We start from the raw sequence: 17,203 nt of genomic DNA on the forward strand, positions 1-17,203 counted from the left end.
TGACTTTTAACAGCCCAAAGAAACCAGAAACAAAATGGTAAAACATACTCTCTGGCCCCTACAGCTGATCAACTAAAGAGCAAATGCAATACTGTGGAAAGTGAAATGTCAGCACCTGCTGCTCAGAACCTCTTCTCTAACACACTTACCCCAGGCAGAGCCACACGTCCCTGCACTCCTCATCTGCACTCAGCCCCAACGAGGGGTCTCCACCAAAGTAGGTGACATAGAGACGATCTCTGGGGATCTCATAGACCTCTGTCAAGAGCTCCCAGGCCATCCTACATGCCTCCTCCTGAGCAGGTAGGGAACATAAATGAAGCACAGTAATTCAGGAAGAGTCTTTAGAATGGGAGTCAAACAACAAAGAAGTTAATTTCAGCTGTTTCTCTCCCTTGCTAATTTTCAGGTGTATTGCAAACAGCAGGATGAAGGTCAGGAGAATGAGACAGCTCACTGCTGCCAGTGGAAAACTGACATTCCTAAAATGTTGTGAGACCTTCAGCATGGAGTGCATCTATGTGCTTACCAGCAGACTAGCATGGATTATTTTTTTTTCCACTGAAAAAATGTATATGCCACCTAAAAAACTTAGCATCCTTTATTCTTCTTCCCTTTTCAAACTTTCTAGTAATAAGCATTAAATGAACTGGTAACCTCTTTACACCATATTAAGTGGTTAACACTGGCATTCTCACAGAAAACTTTGATTTTTACATGTTGGTCACAGCTTTGGCAGGCTGAGTGCTTTGAGAGTCTGCAGGACACATTCAGCAAGAGAGCCCATGAGCTGACCACCTCTGTTCCAGGCCACAGAGCTCCCAGTAATGAATCTGGAGCTTACCAAAACACCTTCTGCACTACAGCACAGCTCCGAAAGGCAGGCTATATTTTCCCGTATAAAGGGTTCACTCCTATCACCTCACCTTAAAGTAATCCCCAAAGGACCAGTTCCCCAGCATCTCAAAGAACGTGTGATGGTAAGTATCTCGGCCCACATCCTCCAGATCGTTGTGCTTCCCTCCTGCACGCACACACTTCTGGCTGTTCACCACCCGCCGGTACTGGGCCAGCTCGCTCCGAGGGTGCACTGTGCCCAGGAAAATGGGCTTGAACTGGAAATGAGAGACACACGCTCTAGATGCCTAGGTGTAGGCATTCCTACAAATGCCTAGGTGGCATCTGTACCCGCTATGGACAGATGTCATCTTGCACAGAGCGCCTGCGCCTGGGGCTCCTGATACACAGAATGGGTCAGGCTGGAAGGGACCACAGTGGGTCATCTGGTCCAACCTCCCTGCTTAAGCAAGTTCGTTCCAGAACAAACGGCAGAGGATTGTGTTCAGACAGTTCTTAACTATCGCCAGCGAGGGAGACTCCCACTGCACTATGGCACTACGAGAGGCGTCCAGAAGGACGGCGGGGCAGGCAGCCCAAAGCAACGCCGGAGATCTCTTTGGCAGGGGACACCCCAAGCCGGGCCGCGCTCCTCTGAGACGCGGAAGCGCCGGTGAGCCGGAGGAGGGGAGGTGCAGGAGAGGGGAGAGCACCTGGTTCATGCCCGCGTTGACGAAGAGGAGGCGCGGGTCGCCGCGGGGTCGCACGGGGGCCGAGGGCAGGCGGCGGTGGCCGTGGCGCTCCTCGAAGAAGCGCAGGAAGGCGGCGCGGATTTGCCCCGCCGACGGGCAGGCGGCACCGCCGCGGCGGGGGCTGCAGCGCCAGCGCCACGGCACCTCCAGCAGCAGCCGCCGCCGCAGCCGGGCGGCCGCAGCCATGGTGCCCCACGGCGGATGGCAGCGCCGGGGCGCCCGGAAGAGGCGGTGCGCGCAGGAGGCGGGACACGGAGGAGCGCGGCGGGACTGCGGGGAGGTACCGCGGGACGGTGGGAAAGCGCCGCGCCGTCCCCGCGGGTCCTGCGGCGCACGCGCGGGCTCCGGTCGCAGCCCAGGCTCGGACGGGCCCCATCCCGTCCCGTCCCGTCCCGTCCCGTCCCGTCCCCTGCGAGCGCCGTCCCCGCCGCCGCCGCAGCGATCGCTCCCGCCGGTCGCGGCGGGCCGGCGCCATGGCGGTGCGCGGGGTGCCGTGCCTGGCCTGGTGCCTCCGCCGAGTCGGGGCCAGCGGCGACTGGCTCCTGCTGGAGGCCGGCACGCAGGTGAGCCGCGCCGGGCTCCGGCCCCTCGGAGCGGGCGGGTGGGTGGGCACGGCTCTCGGGGTGCAGTTTGGTGGGGTCTCGTGGTTTCTTACAGCGTTTCCCAGGAGGAAAAAGCACCGCCTCGTCCCGCTTAAGGAGCAGTCTCTGTTCGTGGCCGTTCGGAGGGGCCGCCCGGCCTTCTCCCCGGGCTGCCCGAGCGAGCGCCGTTGAGCCCCGGTAACGCCCGAGGGCGGACCCAGGCGCTGGAGTGGCCTTGGCCAAGCCTTCGCTTGTTTATATCTATAAATTCTTATGTCGTATTTAGGTAGAGTTGTTCGTGAGACGGTAACGTGAGGACGAAGGGAGTCCGTAGCCTAATTAACAAGGCGATGCTTTTGGCGAGGTTAGCAGTACCTAAGGCATAAGGTATTCAGGTGTAAACGACGTCACGTTTAAATTGTTTTGGTTATGTTTTGGTGCGGTACAGGAATAGCCGTTTTCTTAGCGATCGTGTTTTTAAATTGAAAAATGGGCCCTGGTACTCTTCCCTAAAACCCAGCAGGCAAAGATGTGCGGTGACGTTGGGGCAGTGTAAAAGGAGTGCTGTTCTGGTGGTCAAAATCAGGTGGTATGGGTGATGCTGTGGCCAAGGCCTTGTGCTCACACACTGCAAAAGACGCCCATACAAACATGCTTTTGTTACTCTCCCATTGTGGATTTGAAGCCCTGAGATGTGCAGATATCCTCGGTGAAGGACTGGAGATAACAACTTACAGCCAGGGCACTGATAATTGTGCAGGGAATCCAGTTTGGCATGTTACTGCTCTGATTGTATGCACAGTGGTTGTCATTTGCAGCAGGGAGGCTGATGGCATTCTGGTGCTTTAGGTGTGCCACGCCGCAGAGCACAAACTGCTTTTGCTGGAGATTTAAATCATAATCATAGAATATCCTGAGTTGGTAGGGACACACAGGGATCATTGAGTCCAGCTCTTGACTCTGTACAGGACAGCACTAAGAATCACACCACATGCCTGAGGATGTTGTCCAAACACTTCTTAAACACTCTCAGGCTTGGTGCTGTGACCACTTTGTTGCCAAAAGACACTGCTCATATGTGGGGATAGGATGTGATTTGCCAGTACTGCTGTGAGCCGCACAGAACTCCAGCAGGTGAGTGGTAACATCTTGGACCCGTTTGCTAAATGAACTTGATCAAGGGAGAGTTTTATGACTGGCCCTGCTTACTCTCGCTCATCTTGGTATGTGAGGTCCTGCAGATGTCTGTGACTGGGCCCTGAGGATGTCACTGCAGGGACAAATGCAAAGCTGATTTTATGTTTGAATCCTCATGAAGAAGGGAGTATTTATCCATTTGAGTCTCTGTACCTCTTACATATGCAATCCATGCTGACAGAAAACTATATGAAACTTAAGAGGTAGGCACTAATGTGGTTAAGTTTGATTTTTGCCATCTTAGTTTGCTTCCTTGCTTTTGGTTATGACATGGGGGTCTGAGTTCTTGCTGTAAACTCAAAGTGAGAACTGCTCAGGAAATGCAGTGCACAGATGAATTAAGAGAAGTATGCAGAGGAGGCAGCAGAGGAAGGGAGAGCAGGTATGTGCTTTAAATGGCAATCTGAAATGAGATGAGATTTAATAAGATACTGTGCAATAGTAAAATTAAATTATGTCCCTTCTTCCAGAAGATACCATTAGAGTCTAATCCAGTTACTTAGATCACTTTTACTACTGATTATGAGCTGCATGTAGCTTAGATTCTGAGCCATAAGATCAATGGTGTGATTTACAAAAGTGCTGTGTATTTAGGGCAATGTTGAGTGTGCACTTTTTTTGATGACAGTTTTCTGGGCTATTTTTTTCCTGTATCTTTTCTGTTCACAAGTGGTTGAACAGATGCAACTACCAAAAGAAGAGGTTAAGAAGTAGTCTTGAGACCCACACACAGTAGTGCTGGTTTGAAGAAATGGTGTTTGGTTAGGTAATGACTGAGGTGGGACACAGATGGTTTCTGAGTGGCTTTGAGCAGCTTTGCCGCTGAGGAAGATTTCCATGAAACCAAGGTTGTAATGTGCCTCAGAGAAAGATAATACTTCAAACTTTGTAAGCTTCCGTTTTCTATATACTCTTAAAATTAAATGAAAAAAAAATCATATTATGCCAGACTTTTTGGAAATAACCATAAGATGTTGATATAGAGTTTTGCTGTACTTAAATTGAAATGCCATAAACTGAATTTACCATGTCATTACTGATTGCAGTAACTACACTGCTTTATTTTTAGGTGACTATTGGCCGAGGATTAGATATCACGTACCAGCTGGTGTCAAAAACCTGTCCCTTGATGATCTCTCGTAAGCACTGTGTCTTCCAGCAGAATGCAGAAGGGCAGTGGACTGTCAAGGATAACAAGGTACAGAGACCAATTGAAGACCTTGTACTCTTGAGATACATTGAATAGAATCCATTGTTTTGGATCTAGCAGTGTATGGGCTATGATACAGCATGAGTGGGATAGAAGGTCCATGGGAACGTGTCTTGCCTGTTGTGCATTTCCAGCAGGAAACTTCTGTTTTCTGCAGTTGGGATGCAAACTGGATTACTTTCTGTAGGTAGATCTAACTCTTGATTTAGCATTTTTCAGACCAGTGTGGCCTGGCCAAGGGCACTTTGCAGTCTGTGAACCTGTTTGGTGTTGCTTTCTTTAAAAATATCCTATATGAATTTTGATACAGGATTTTATCCTTTCAAAAGGATAACATTCTTGTAGTGCTAATGAAAAGATAAAGTGCAACTCCTTATTGTAGTGACACAATTGCTTTAATTATAATCAACTTCAACAAGAATCTAGTGTTAGAGAAACCATGCTTCATGTTGTGTTCAAATGAGTTTCTCCTGAAAGTTCTTCTCAGCTGATTAGGATAAAATGTTGATGTTAGAGTCCTCAACCGGGTCTCACTTTGACTTCTGTTTTTTATGTCATGATCTCTCCACTTTCTTATGCAGTCTGAAAACAGTAAAATGAGAAATTTGCTTTAAAACAGCACTGGTAGGACAAAAATGTTCAACATGTCATGCAGATTTGAAGGATGTTTGGGTTGAGAGAAAATTAGTTGGAAAAGAATGGAGTGGCTACTATTAAAATTACACTGCTCTTAAACTTGTACTACATGTATAAACTTGAAAACCTAATGTTATTGCATGATAGGAAACATCTACACTAGATTATCTATTAACACTTCCTGTCTCTTTTCACTGTTAACCAGTTGGTCAGCTTGTTTCATTGACTCTCATTGAGATATGTCAGTTCCTAGTGTTTTTGCAGTTCATCATGAGCACAGACCAGTTTTGCTGTTTTTGAAAACATTCTTGAGCTAATTTTGAAACCTTTTTTTGTGCTTTGAACATTATCTCTGGAAGAACATTTTCCTTCTTTACGGTCTCCTTGTATTTATGAAAAACTTTGTTTTCTTCAAGGAGTATAGCCGATGCTTCTTTTTATTTCTTTTTTTTTTTTTCCTGTAATTTCAGGTAACATTAATTGCCAAGAATAATTTCTGTAGTATTCTATATTCCTGACAATGATCTATTGTGGAGTCTTTATTATTATTTAGTTCTTATTTCTGAAGTTTTTGTGCAGGTTTTTCCCCTCAGAGTTCATTGTTTTCCTTCTGCACAAGCACATATGTCAAAATGTTGCTCTTGGTGCTTGTACACAAAATCTGTAATGCAATAATAATGTGCAGTAAATAGTACAGTGCAGTAACTGTAATAAATGCAACACTGAGCCAATAAACTGGATATTACAAGGTTTATTTGAAGAGGTGGCTTGTTCTGATTGAAGCACTGAACAGGTTGGCTGTGTTTATTTACAGGTGCCAGAAATAACTTTCAGAGGATGCTGTAACTACATATTAAATTTTGGTGGTTCTGTGTTTATTGGCAGAGTCTAAATGGAGTTTGGCTTAATAAACAGCGCCTGGATCCATCAAAAGTCTATCCTATTGCTGAAGGAGACCGTATCGAGTTGGGAGTGCCTTTGGAAAACAGAGAGACTGCTGAATATGAGTATGAAGTAATTAAAGACGAATGGGAGAAAATTAGACCCTTTTTAGCCCAAAGAAGTGACCTGGGGAAAGCTAAGTGTTCAAGGCCTAAACGTAAATTTAGTTTGGAGGAATTGGAGACATGCGGATCAGAAGGTCCCTCAAACTCCAGATGCAAAAGAGACAGAATGTCCTGTGGCAATGAACCTTTAGATAAATCATGGGGGCAGGCAGAAGAGGCCAAATGGCTAACAGAGAAGATGGATGTCAAGATGCTTTCTCCTGGACCCAGTGAGGGGGATAGTGGTCCAGTGCATGGTAGCCCTGTTCACTCCAAGAAAGCTGTGACTGTCCCCCAGAAGGACCAGAAAGGCTCTGGTCTTGTAGAGTCATGGACTGGCTTGAAAAAGCTGAGGAAATCTCTAGAAGATACAATGAAATTAAAGGTCAAAGTGCAGGAGAAGCAGACTGCAGTTCTGAATGTGAAGCAGAAGCACAGGAAGTGTGATCAGAAGGAGATCCTAGTAATGGAACAGGAGCTGCAGGAGTTGCAGAACCAACTCTGCATGGAACAAGAGCATCAGCAGCAGCAGGTGGAAGAGCTGGAGAGGACATTCTGTAAAGAGCAGCAGAAGCTAGAGGTATAATGGTGGCAATAATTTTGGCCTGTGTCTTCATTTCGATGGAATGCCTCGTATAAGGCATCGATCCAAAATAGCTCTTGAACTATACAATAACAAAAATAGTGCTTGTGTGATTTACCCCTGCTAAAGTTTTTGTGGAAGTATTTAACTTGGCATGTAACACAATGCACATACTAAAAGAAAGTGCAGAGACAGAACAGATTTGGCTGCATGGGGAGTTCAGAAAAAAAGGTGCAAAATAAAGCATTTCAGTTGGTAAAGAAGCATGTTTTTAAATAAAAAAATGAAAGCCATTGCCTGATCTCTCTTGATTATAGAGAGGACAAGTTGAAAAGTAATCACTTTAAATGTGAATTTCTCTCAATATATGGCTGAAATAAAGCCCAGTTTGCCTGGCAAGTGCACTGTCTTTACAGTCAATTAAATACTGCATGCCTTAATCCCTGGAGGGAAGGAGATTATTTTCCTACTTTCAAAAAACCCTCTCTTGCAATCTGTAAGTACCTTTAAGCTGTAAGTATGTGTGATAAGTTGCTTTTTTGTTAACGGACTGAAATCTATTTGAACTTGAGACTGCTCAAAGTCTGGTTTAAAGAAGGTGAGGATTCATCTTGGAGTGAGTCTAATAATTTATTAGTTACTTCCTTAAAGTCTACTGCTAAAGGCAAGATACCAGTATCAGAAGTACAGAAAATTTGGAGTTGTGACCTTAGAAACAATGGGACATTTACCTGGAGCTTTAGGTATCTCTGAAGTCTTTGAATGTACTCAAAGACAGTTGTAGCTTTTAAGCTGTTGCTGATCTCTTTGCTTCTATGAATATGCTGGTGCCTTTTGAGCTAGAATAATATGGAGGTATTCCAAATATGGAACTGTAAATGATATATCCATTTTAACTCATCACAGTAAATGATAGCTCTAATTTCTGTTCTACACATGTAACCCTGGAGTGGAACATCATGCCATTTGTTGAAAATCAGTGTTGTTTCTTTAAGCATATTTTCTAAAGAGGGTGTGCAGAGTAGTAATTTTCTGTCTCATGTTCTTCAAGTCTCTTTTTTCCCCCCCACTTCTTACCCCACCCAGGGAGAAAAGTGTCAACAAGGGGAAGAGAATCTGAAGGAGCAGCTGGCCCAGGTCCTGCAAGAGGCAAGTGATTATGAGTCTAGGTTTGGTCTAACTGTGTAACTCGAATATTTAAATCTTTCCAAGTGTTATGGCCTCTTGGTAGAAGACAAGGACTTTGCCTTAGGTGACTGAAAAACCTAACTGAAGTGAAAGAATAACCTGGAAGAGGGAATGCAAAGTGTGATGGCACTGGGAAGGTCATAAATAACTAGCAGTGCATTCCAATTTTAAGTTAAGGATAAACTGCCTTAATACCTCAACTTATATGTGTTGCTCTTCTAGGAGGAGAATAGGAGAAATTAGCGTGCTGAACCTTATAACCGACTGAGCTAATGACTATGGCCACATATCTTTAATAGGATAGCTTATAATGGTACTCTTATAACTTCTGGAATGGTATTATTACAGCATCGTGCTTTGATGGAAGAACTGAATCGTAATAAAAAAGATTTTGAGGAGATAATTCGAGCCAAGAATAAAGAACTGGAAGAAACCAAGGTAAGGAATAACTGCATTCTTAGTTTTATTCATACGTGAAACATCATATACTACATGAGCAGAGGAGATGGTTTATTTAACATTTGTCTTGGCTCTGCCTGGCCTCCTATAGTGCAAAATATCTGTGTTTTGAGGTGGCAGCTGACACTGGGGGAGGAGGCACCTTGCCCTTTTTATGAAATGGTTTTGAACAGTTGTTATGAGATCTTTCTCAATCATAAAGAAAGCCCAAAGCATCTGAACAGTGCATTTTGTGAGAGAAATGGGCCCATTGCTCCCTTTCTTTGAAAAACAAACAAACAAAAATCAAACCAGAAATAACAGGGAAAAAATCCACTGACAAACCAAAAGTGTTTGAAAAGTGAGGTGCTTCATTTTGAGTTAAAGTGCATTCAAGTAAAACTGCATTGTGACAGCAGTTCTATAAGGGAGTGTCAGACTGAGGCAACATGGAATTTGAATAATGAATGAGCTAAGCCACAGTTCTTCCTGCCCTTGACACAAAGTGATGAGTGGAAAATAATTAAGGAGATCCTTTCCTCTGTCTTACTTTTGGAAATTATCACATTATCCACCACTGATAGTGTGCTTTGTTTTTTAATGTCATCTTTGGAAATTTGTTGCTGTTTCAACTATAGCTTCAATTAGAAGAATTTCCCTGTTATTTTTAGAAGATAGAGCAGGTACTTAGCTTAATTGGCCTAATTTAACTCTTAACAAGTAAACAAAAAGATTATTAGGTTGTTAAATGCAAGTAAATGACTTAAAATTTATTACTTCCTTTTTTTAGCATTTGAGGTGTTTAGTCTGTTGGGTGTTCTGCTTTTCATATCAGACACCAAAAAGAAATATTGATTAAAGTCAAACTCTTGCCAGGAACAGGTTGAAAAATATTCTGAAAAGATTGATCAGCTGGTAGTTCCTTTAGGCTGAAGGGAATTCTGGTAATGGCTGCTGTTCTTCCTTCCAAGTTCTCTGTAGTGGGTGGGAATATTCTCAGTACTGCTGAGACTACAAAGAGGAAAGAGATTATAGATCTGGGTATGTGATAGATACCCACTCCACTTGACATGTGGAGATTTGCAGTATGGTTTTCTTCCCCTGCACACACACTTCCTGCCAATTGAGAAAAACCTTGCTCTTTGTTGGTACACAACCACATGTACTTTTTCACCAGGAGGAGAAGGAAAAGGTGAGAGCCCAAAAAGAAGAGGTGCTGAATCAGATGAATGATGTGTTGGAGAATGAGTTGCAGTGCACAATCTGTTCTGAGCACTTTATTGAGGTATGTTTAAACCTGTATGGGTTTGCCAGTAAAAAAAAGACTTGAGAAGCTTTCCATAGCTCTAGTAACACAATATTTAAGCCCTTTACTTCACTTGTTTAACAGTCCCAACAGACCCACAGTGAGTTCTTAAGGGAAAGAGTTGATCCAGAGATCTATTCTGTCTGCCCTGGCTCTTCTTTGCTTGACAGCAAGTTCAGCTTTAATGTCTCTGTCTGCATAGACATGAGTGCTTAGTCCTAAAATGCACATAAGTTTGGAGCACTTGTGTAGGTTTTTGAACTGGTGCTCTGAATTGCTGCTGACAGCTGCCTGGGGAAGAATTCTTTTGTAGTGGACCTTGCTTTAAGCCGACTAGAGTTGGACTGTTTGAGGTTTAGATATATGGAGAGGTTAGTAAAGGAAGGGAGGTACCGTATTCAATCAAGTCCTGGGATGTTTGTATTGGGCAGATAAACTCTTTCTTTGAGAAACTGGTCTGTTTTCATTTGATTCTACAAGTACTAGGCTATGCTTGTCGTGTAGACTGTTATTTTTATTTTTATTTTGCTAGAAGGTCAGTTTCATTACATTACATTTTTACTATGGGAAACTGGATGTGTTAGCCTTGTTAAAACGGCTTAAGACCTAGCTGAAATTTTAATTTTTGGTTTCTCAATATATTAAGATGCTATTTTGCAGTATCTGAGTTTTTTTCCCATAATTTATCCTTTTCAAATTGGGATAACTTGTAATAAAATTAATTTTTTTTTCTGTTTCTGACTTGCTGCAACTTACAGTGACTCCATTAACTGACTTGTAATGCTGGCCTGACCTCTGGCATGGGGGGGGTTGTGTGTGACTCCTGCGAAGGCCCTAAAGGCTTTGGGCTCTCCAGTCCCTTTCCCTATACAAAATGTTCATCTAATATTTCTCTGTATTCAGTATGTTTTTGCTTGACAGTGCCTGTGCGAGCACGCTGTGACCAGTATCCTTCTGCTGAATTCCACAGGCAGTCACTCTGAACTGTGCACACAGCTTCTGCTCCCACTGTATCAATGAGTGGACAAAACGTAAAGTGGAGTGCCCTATCTGCAGGCAGGAGATCAAATCAAAGACACGCTCTCTGGTGCTGGATAACTGCATTAACAGGATGGTAGAAAAACTGGATGTGGAAATGAAAGAGCATCGCCTGAGCCTTATCAGAGAGCGGAAAGGTGAGAGGTGGGTGGATGTGGCATGATGAGTACAATCTCTTATTCCATCTGTTTTGCATAACTGTATTTGGCACCTATATACCAAGAAGATGCTCAGGGAATGCTGCAGAAACACTAAAAAAATAGTAATGAGATCGCTCGACTAACTAGCTTTACTGCACAGTAAAATAAAATTAGTACAAAGTTTGGAAAAAGACTTCAATATGAACTCCACGGTCTGGCGGGACAACTTAGTTTAACCATGCTAAAGGTTATGCTCTTTCAAAGAGATCACTCAATAAAAGCAAAAATACATAAAATGGTCCTTGAAAAATTTACCAGGCACTTTTGATTAAGCTGTGGAGTACATAATTACAGAAACTCAGCAGACCTGACAAGAAGCTCCAAATTCTCTACTATGTGCTAGATTTATGTAGGAAATCTCTGAAAGAGACAGTGGTATATCGCGTAAGTATGGCTGAACTGACAGTTGCTCTGACATGTTTATTTTTGGGGAATTACAGGCATAACATCTTGCCTAGTTGTTGCTAAAATACTGTGCATGATGGTGATTGCTTTAATAAAAACCTCAGTATGGGTTATTCCTAGCCTGCTTCCTTCTGAATTTCTTTCTAGAGCACTTGACATTGGTATCTAGGTGCTAAAATGTAGATGTCTGTTCCTCCTACTCCTTAAATTTCTATTGCTGTGTTCTCTTGATTATTTTGTTTTCCCTTCATAGAGATGAGCGCATGATTCTTAATTTTGCAATGTACCAAATTGTATTTTTACCAAAAGAAAGGTGCTTTTGATACCTTTCAGATGTGCCATGGTGACATAGAATGACATCACTAAGCAGTGCTAGTTCAAGCCTGAAATGATAACCCTTTCAGTCTGATTCCCTCAGGAAGTGCTGCATTGCTGAGAGGCTGCCTGGCTCAGCTACAAGAATTGCTTTTACCTCTGTGGAACTGAGGCAGCCCTTGTGTATTGCATGCTGTGGCAAAGTGCCACAGCGCTCCTGAAGTGTCTGGTCAGGTAGCTGATGGACACTAGCTGAACTGGTGCCTTCATTGCAGCTCATTGTGTGCTGCACCAATGGTCTTCATCCTTGTTCAAACAAAAAGCAAGTGAGTTCATAGCCTATCTTCAGAAATAACTACCAGTAGGAAATAATTTAAATTTACTGTGACATACTTCAGCTGGAAGGTGAAATGGTTTCTGTGCCTCTTTTTGTGCAGTGATGGAAAGGTTTTGATTGAAATGAAGATAACCATTTGTCTATTTAAAATTAATTCCTGAGAAATATACCTGTTAAAAGAAGGAGGATGTTGGAAGTGGCACTTCAGAAGCTGTCAAGGCTTTCCAAGAAACCTTTCTAGGAGTCTTAGTAACCCTGGCACTAGAAAGACAGCTTGCAGTCTTAAATAGATGAAGTTTTTGATGAAGCTATAAGTGTCCTGAACAATCAGTACTTGTTTGAGAGTCCCTTACCACATTTTTTCTTTCCTTTTCTTACCTGGCAAGACACTGAAATAGTTAGCCACTTCCATTGCCAGTTGTGTCCCTGTGAAGGGGTGGAGAATGTCTCTTCCTCATCTGTGTTACTTTAATAGGAAAAGACATATAGAACACTTTAGAGCACTTAAGAAAACAAGCAAACAAATAACTCCCATTCCTTTGTTCTTTTATGCTGAAAACTGAAATGCAAAAGGCCTATGTCCTGCAGCTTGAAAGACTTATTGCAAACTGACAGCGAGAAGCTAAAATATAGTTTCAAAGACAAGAAGTAATTTAGCACTTGTGGGTACAGTGGTCACAGCTAACTTTTGTATCTGTGTGTTTTGAATGCAGAGAAACAGAATGTGATGGTGAAACCAGCCACAGACAGTGACAACTGTGTCCCTTCTACCACCATCTCCATCTTGTCAATGAGCAGCTGTGACAGTGAGGACTCTGACGAGGATTCTTCCTATAGTGAAAGCTACTATGTTATCTGAACATTGTTACTGCAGACTCATTGCCCCTGTGCTGCCTAGAACCAACCTATAATGGTGTTTGGTTGACTGCTGCTGGAGGAGTGGACTCGGCACCTGGAGGGGACCTGTGAAGAGGCTGGAGCTGTAAACTAGCAGCATTTGGAAGAAGAATCTTGTTTTCCAAATGAATGCACAGAAGCTTGATCTCTAAAACAAAATTGGGTTTGTGAGAGAACCGACTGCCATTATGCTGGCTAATTGACTTACAAACCCTAAACTTTCATATTAGCTTGTGACCTGCTCAGTGTAATGAAGGAGTTTGTATTGCATCATTGCTCTTTCCTTAGTGAATTACATGTTTACATCAGCATCTCTTATTTCAAGCATCAGAGGGAATGTCCCAAGCCTTTTGAGAACTTGGCCATCCCCACCAGCAGGCAGGAGTTAGCTATATCAGGAAAAAGTCTCAACGTGGGTTTTCCTCTTGAATTTCATATGGCAACTAGAGTCATCCCAGGCCTTTGGCATTAAAGGTGATAAAAGGGTGGGATATGGACGCTGTTGGCATTGTAAGCTAGCTGTTGGCCATCGGCTTGCTCCCTTTATGTAGCCCATTTTCCATTAGATAGGGATAGAGGAGATTAAATCTTCCAGAAGTCTTTAGATAATGTTCTTTTCATGTAGTGTCTTTGGTTTGTTCCCTCTTCAGGCTTTTGCATAAAGGGTTTTAGAACTGGGAAGCAGCACATCCAGAAATTTTTAGCAATGACTTTAAAAACATATAATCAGCAGCAAGAGAGGAACCTCTGAGTCTTCAGGTGTGCTGCTCTCCAAATTACTGAAATGTCCTGTTGGCAGGGTAGGAAAGCAGCATCTGTAGACAACCACAAGGTACAGAATGAAGCACTTCATTTACTGTTTACAAGACATTAACTGCTGAGGTGTGGGTTGTACTACCCTTATGGCAAATCACTTGTTCATAAGAGACCAATCAAGTCTTGCCTCATCCTATCATGTATTTGTCGGTTGAGTTCAATTTTCTAGTGACTTATGCTTTTGACTTAGCTGTTACATGGAAAGGACATTTACACTGTGAGAACAGAATGGGGAAGCCCTTCTTATCTGTAATATTTCTTTGGCTCTTTGTATATACATTTTTGTTTCTATGTTTATTTTGTTTAAGATCAAAAATATAAATCCATTTCTGCATTAGTCTTCTTTAGTGCAGCCACTGAGATGTCTTTTAGTTGTCTTTAGACTTTTTTGAGAAAACAGACTATCTAATTTAATGACTTTGCTTCATGTTTTGAATGCTGTATGCAGTGTGACTGCTGTAAAGTTAATTGAAAGATGTTTGTATTCAGGAACTGATCAAAGACAGCCCAATCCTTCAAGACTGTCTCTACCCTAATGCTAATTTAATAGCTACAATCATACCTCTTACCTGCTTCCCCCAAGAAAGATCCCATTAAAAAGGTGCATGAATGATGTCCTAAGGAAGTAGTGTATTCTGACAAATTTGGTCAGTAGGATTTAAACAGGAGAGGCCTGATCAGTGGGCCAGGCAGCTTGCTTAAAACTTCAGTGTAAGGTTTCTTTTGTGAAGGAGACATTACATCTTCTGTATTCTTCTTTCTCTTTTAATGTTCACTTTCTGTGTGTGCTCTTGAGAGTTTCTTTTGTGAATAGATGCTTTCTAGAATGAGCAAGAGAAGAGCATTCCTCAAAATGCTCATGAAATAGGCTGATGTGGAACAGGCATTTCCAATGAAGAGGAGTAGAAGGAAAATACTCTGGTTACATAGGACTGCAAATTCTTCGGCTCTGTACCTCTTCCATACTGCTGTGCTTTTTTTCTCATTTCATTTTGCAAAATACATATTTATTTTATTATGTTGGTGTTTATGCATATTGCAGAGAAGGATAATACTTCCCCTGGTAACAAAGTGGTAATCTTTGGTTTGGTTTCTGAGTGTGTCTTCTTTTCAGTAGAATGCAAAGAATGTAAGTGGTGTATTCCAAATTATTTTCACTTTTACTGGTAGGTGCACAGTGTGTAAATGTCCATAGAGAGAGATTAAGTATTAATAGTGTCCACTTACAAAAGCTTTTCACTGACAAAACCAGACCTGTATATCTGCAGTGTGCTCTCCTTTGCTCTAAGGTCTGGATACTTTCTTCTGCTCGTTGTCTACTTGGCTGTGCCCTTGGAGATGTTATGTCCTGAAGTGTTACCTGTCTTGGGATGGCATCAGGTGCTTCCAGATGCCAGTTACAACTGAGCTAGTCACAGATGATGCAGCGCAGGTTCAAGATTTGCTGATTTCCCTTGGAGGACAGCTGTCAGGTAATGTGATAATCGGACACTTTCAGAGCAATACATTGTCAGCATCAGTGGAAGAGTTGGGAAGGGGTGCTAGTAAAAGGGGACCATCACAGAGGGATGTTTACCTCATACAGGTCTGTGGAGTCCAAGACCAATCTGACAATCTTGTGCAAGAAAAATACACCACGTGTGTGGTGAGCCTGTCACAGGCAGAGTGGGAGCTTCAGACAAAGTTTAATTATTAAAGGAGCCCTCCCATTTAGTCACAAGGTGCAGACAGGGCCCCCTTGGTTTCTAAAATCCTTCTCTGAGAGAAGCCTGGATGCAGCTGGATCCAGTCTTAGCCCCAGACTGTCAGTGGTTCATGTGGAAAGGATTATATAGGTGTAAATGAACCTTTACACAACTTTGTCCTGGAGGATTTAAGGATGGCAAACCAGATACATAAATATGTACGATTTATTATGATAATGATTGGACAAAAAGATCTTAATCAGGATTATTTACTACACAGTATAGGAGGTAGAACAGCTCTTACAGTGCACTATGATGAAATATTGAAGCAGTTTTTTAAAGCAATTGTATTAAAGCGAGGGAAAAAAAAACAATTAAGTAGAGATAATGTTATTCACCCATGACTGTGGACTAATTTCTTTTGCTCAGTCATGAGGAGTAACCTTGAGCAGCATCCCCAGTCAAGGGAGAAATCTCCACACATACACTTAAAGAAAGGGTATATTAGAAGACCCTGCCCTTAAAATTTGGGACTGGGCTTTTACAGTATGAAATTACTGACTGTCAATCATAGGCTAGCTGTGTCAGCTCAGCAACTTTGGATAAATTATCTGTAGTATCACTTATTGGTTCTGGGTATTTTACCAGGTCTACCACATCTTCATCTTGCTATCAGGATGTTTAATTTCGGGACTGATGAGTCACACTGGTTTCAGCATTACTGAGCATCAAAAGCAGCATGGTGACCCCTTCTTCATTTACCATGGATAGCTTTTCCCATAGTCATTGTTTGAGTTGTTTTTCCCATTCCAGGCAAGCATCCTGCTCCAGAGCCTTAGCAACAACTGTCAAAATTAACTGCAGAACATGTAACAGGCAATTCAGTAATCCAGCTGTGCCCCCCCTTCCCCCAAGTGAAGTGCAGGTTTTCTTTACCAAAGATATGCTCTGACTAGGCAATGTTTTACTTCCTCCTCCTCATCCTCCCGTCCTGCCATAAATCAATCTATTTAGACACACAGTTTACAGCAACTACATAACCATGAGCTACACTTCCCAAGTAGGATCCTCCTGTCTCTTGATACTACAGTGTTTGCTTTGGTTTTGTGAGACTAAGCATTCAGGCTTGTGTGCTGACCTGTATATCCCCAGGGTTCGAGCTTAATGCAAAGTACAAGACGGCTCCCAGGATCAGGTTGGAAAAGACCTCTGAGGTCATCGAGTCCAGCCCATGACTGAACACCACCATGGGAACCAGACAATGGGAGTGCCACCTCCAGTCTTTCCTTGAACACCTCCAGGGATGGTGACTCCACCACCTCCCCGGGTAGCACATTCCAATGTCGAATCACCCTTTCTGGAGAGGAATTCCAGCTGTCCAACCTGAACCTCCCCAGCGCAGCCTGGCAGTGCTTGCCGGGGGGAAAAGGCCGATCGCTGCCTGGCTACAACCTCCTGGGAGTTGTAGAGAGAGATAAGGTCACCCGTGAGCCTCCTCTTCTCCAGCCTCAAAACACTCCTACCTTCCGCTACGCTACACGATCGATAAACATTTTTATATCCGTATATTTACAAATTATTAAGTAGCGTTTTCCACAGAATTCCGGTGTTTTCAGCCCGGGCCGCGGCTGCCCGGGACCCGCCTGAGGGACCCGGCCCGTGGGGCGGTGCGTCACTGCCGCGCGCCGGCGGCCGGCGAGGCCCCGCGCGAGGGGCGGGCCGGGGGCGGTGACGGC

At 43.3% G+C, this 17,203-nt stretch overlaps 2 protein-coding genes and 1 long non-coding RNA gene across 9 annotated transcripts in view; 1 reads left to right on the plus strand and 2 right to left on the minus strand.

Annotated features, from left to right (window-relative positions):
* The window catches only part of AARS2 (alanyl-tRNA synthetase 2, mitochondrial), a 17,576-nt gene extending 15,260 nt beyond the window's left edge, over window positions 1-2,316 (minus strand). For 2 of the 3 annotated variants that reach the window (XM_053937729.1, XM_053937728.1), the window contains exons 1-3: window positions 1,551-1,796; window positions 927-1,115; window positions 150-295 (exon numbers count right to left, since the gene is read on the minus strand). In XM_053937729.1, the coding sequence (XP_053793704.1) occupies window positions 150-295; window positions 927-1,115; window positions 1,551-1,775 (560 nt within the window). In that variant the 5' untranslated portion in view covers window positions 1,776-1,796. Of the gene's footprint in view, window positions 1-149; window positions 296-926; window positions 1,116-1,550; window positions 1,797-2,244 lie in introns of those variants that run through there. The other variant, XM_053937730.1, reaches the window with a different exon arrangement.
* Window positions 1,937-14,866, plus strand: RNF8 (ring finger protein 8). Of its 5 annotated transcripts, none has more exons than XM_053937733.1 (8): window positions 1,937-2,152; window positions 4,437-4,565; window positions 6,099-6,839; window positions 7,929-7,991; window positions 8,379-8,468; window positions 9,646-9,753; window positions 10,745-10,956; window positions 12,783-12,908. In XM_053937733.1, the coding sequence occupies exons 1-8, from the start codon at window positions 2,063-2,065 to the stop codon at window positions 12,820-12,822; spliced, it is 1,473 nt and encodes a 490-aa protein (XP_053793708.1). In that variant the 5' UTR covers window positions 1,937-2,062; the 3' UTR covers window positions 12,823-12,908. The 5 variants fall into 5 exon arrangements, with proteins under 5 accessions (XP_053793708.1, XP_053793706.1, XP_053793709.1 ...); XM_053937731.1 differs by having other exon boundaries at window positions 1,939-2,152; window positions 10,745-10,949; window positions 12,783-14,866; XM_053937734.1 differs by lacking the exon at window positions 1,937-2,152 and adding an exon at window positions 2,373-2,557 and having other exon boundaries at window positions 10,745-10,949; window positions 12,783-14,866.
* Window positions 5,006-17,118, minus strand: LOC128785329 (uncharacterized). Its single transcript, XR_008429839.1, has 3 exons — window positions 16,606-17,118; window positions 12,448-12,535; window positions 5,006-5,159 (listed from the first exon to the last, which is right to left on the minus strand). It is a non-coding gene; the product is annotated as an uncharacterized LOC128785329 (long non-coding RNA).
* Between the last annotated feature and the right edge of the window lie 85 nt (window positions 17,119-17,203).

This window comes from Vidua chalybeata, chromosome 3 (genome assembly GCF_026979565.1).
Source record: "Vidua chalybeata isolate OUT-0048 chromosome 3, bVidCha1 merged haplotype, whole genome shotgun sequence".
Classification (NCBI taxonomy): domain Eukaryota; kingdom Metazoa; phylum Chordata; class Aves; order Passeriformes; family Viduidae; genus Vidua; species Vidua chalybeata.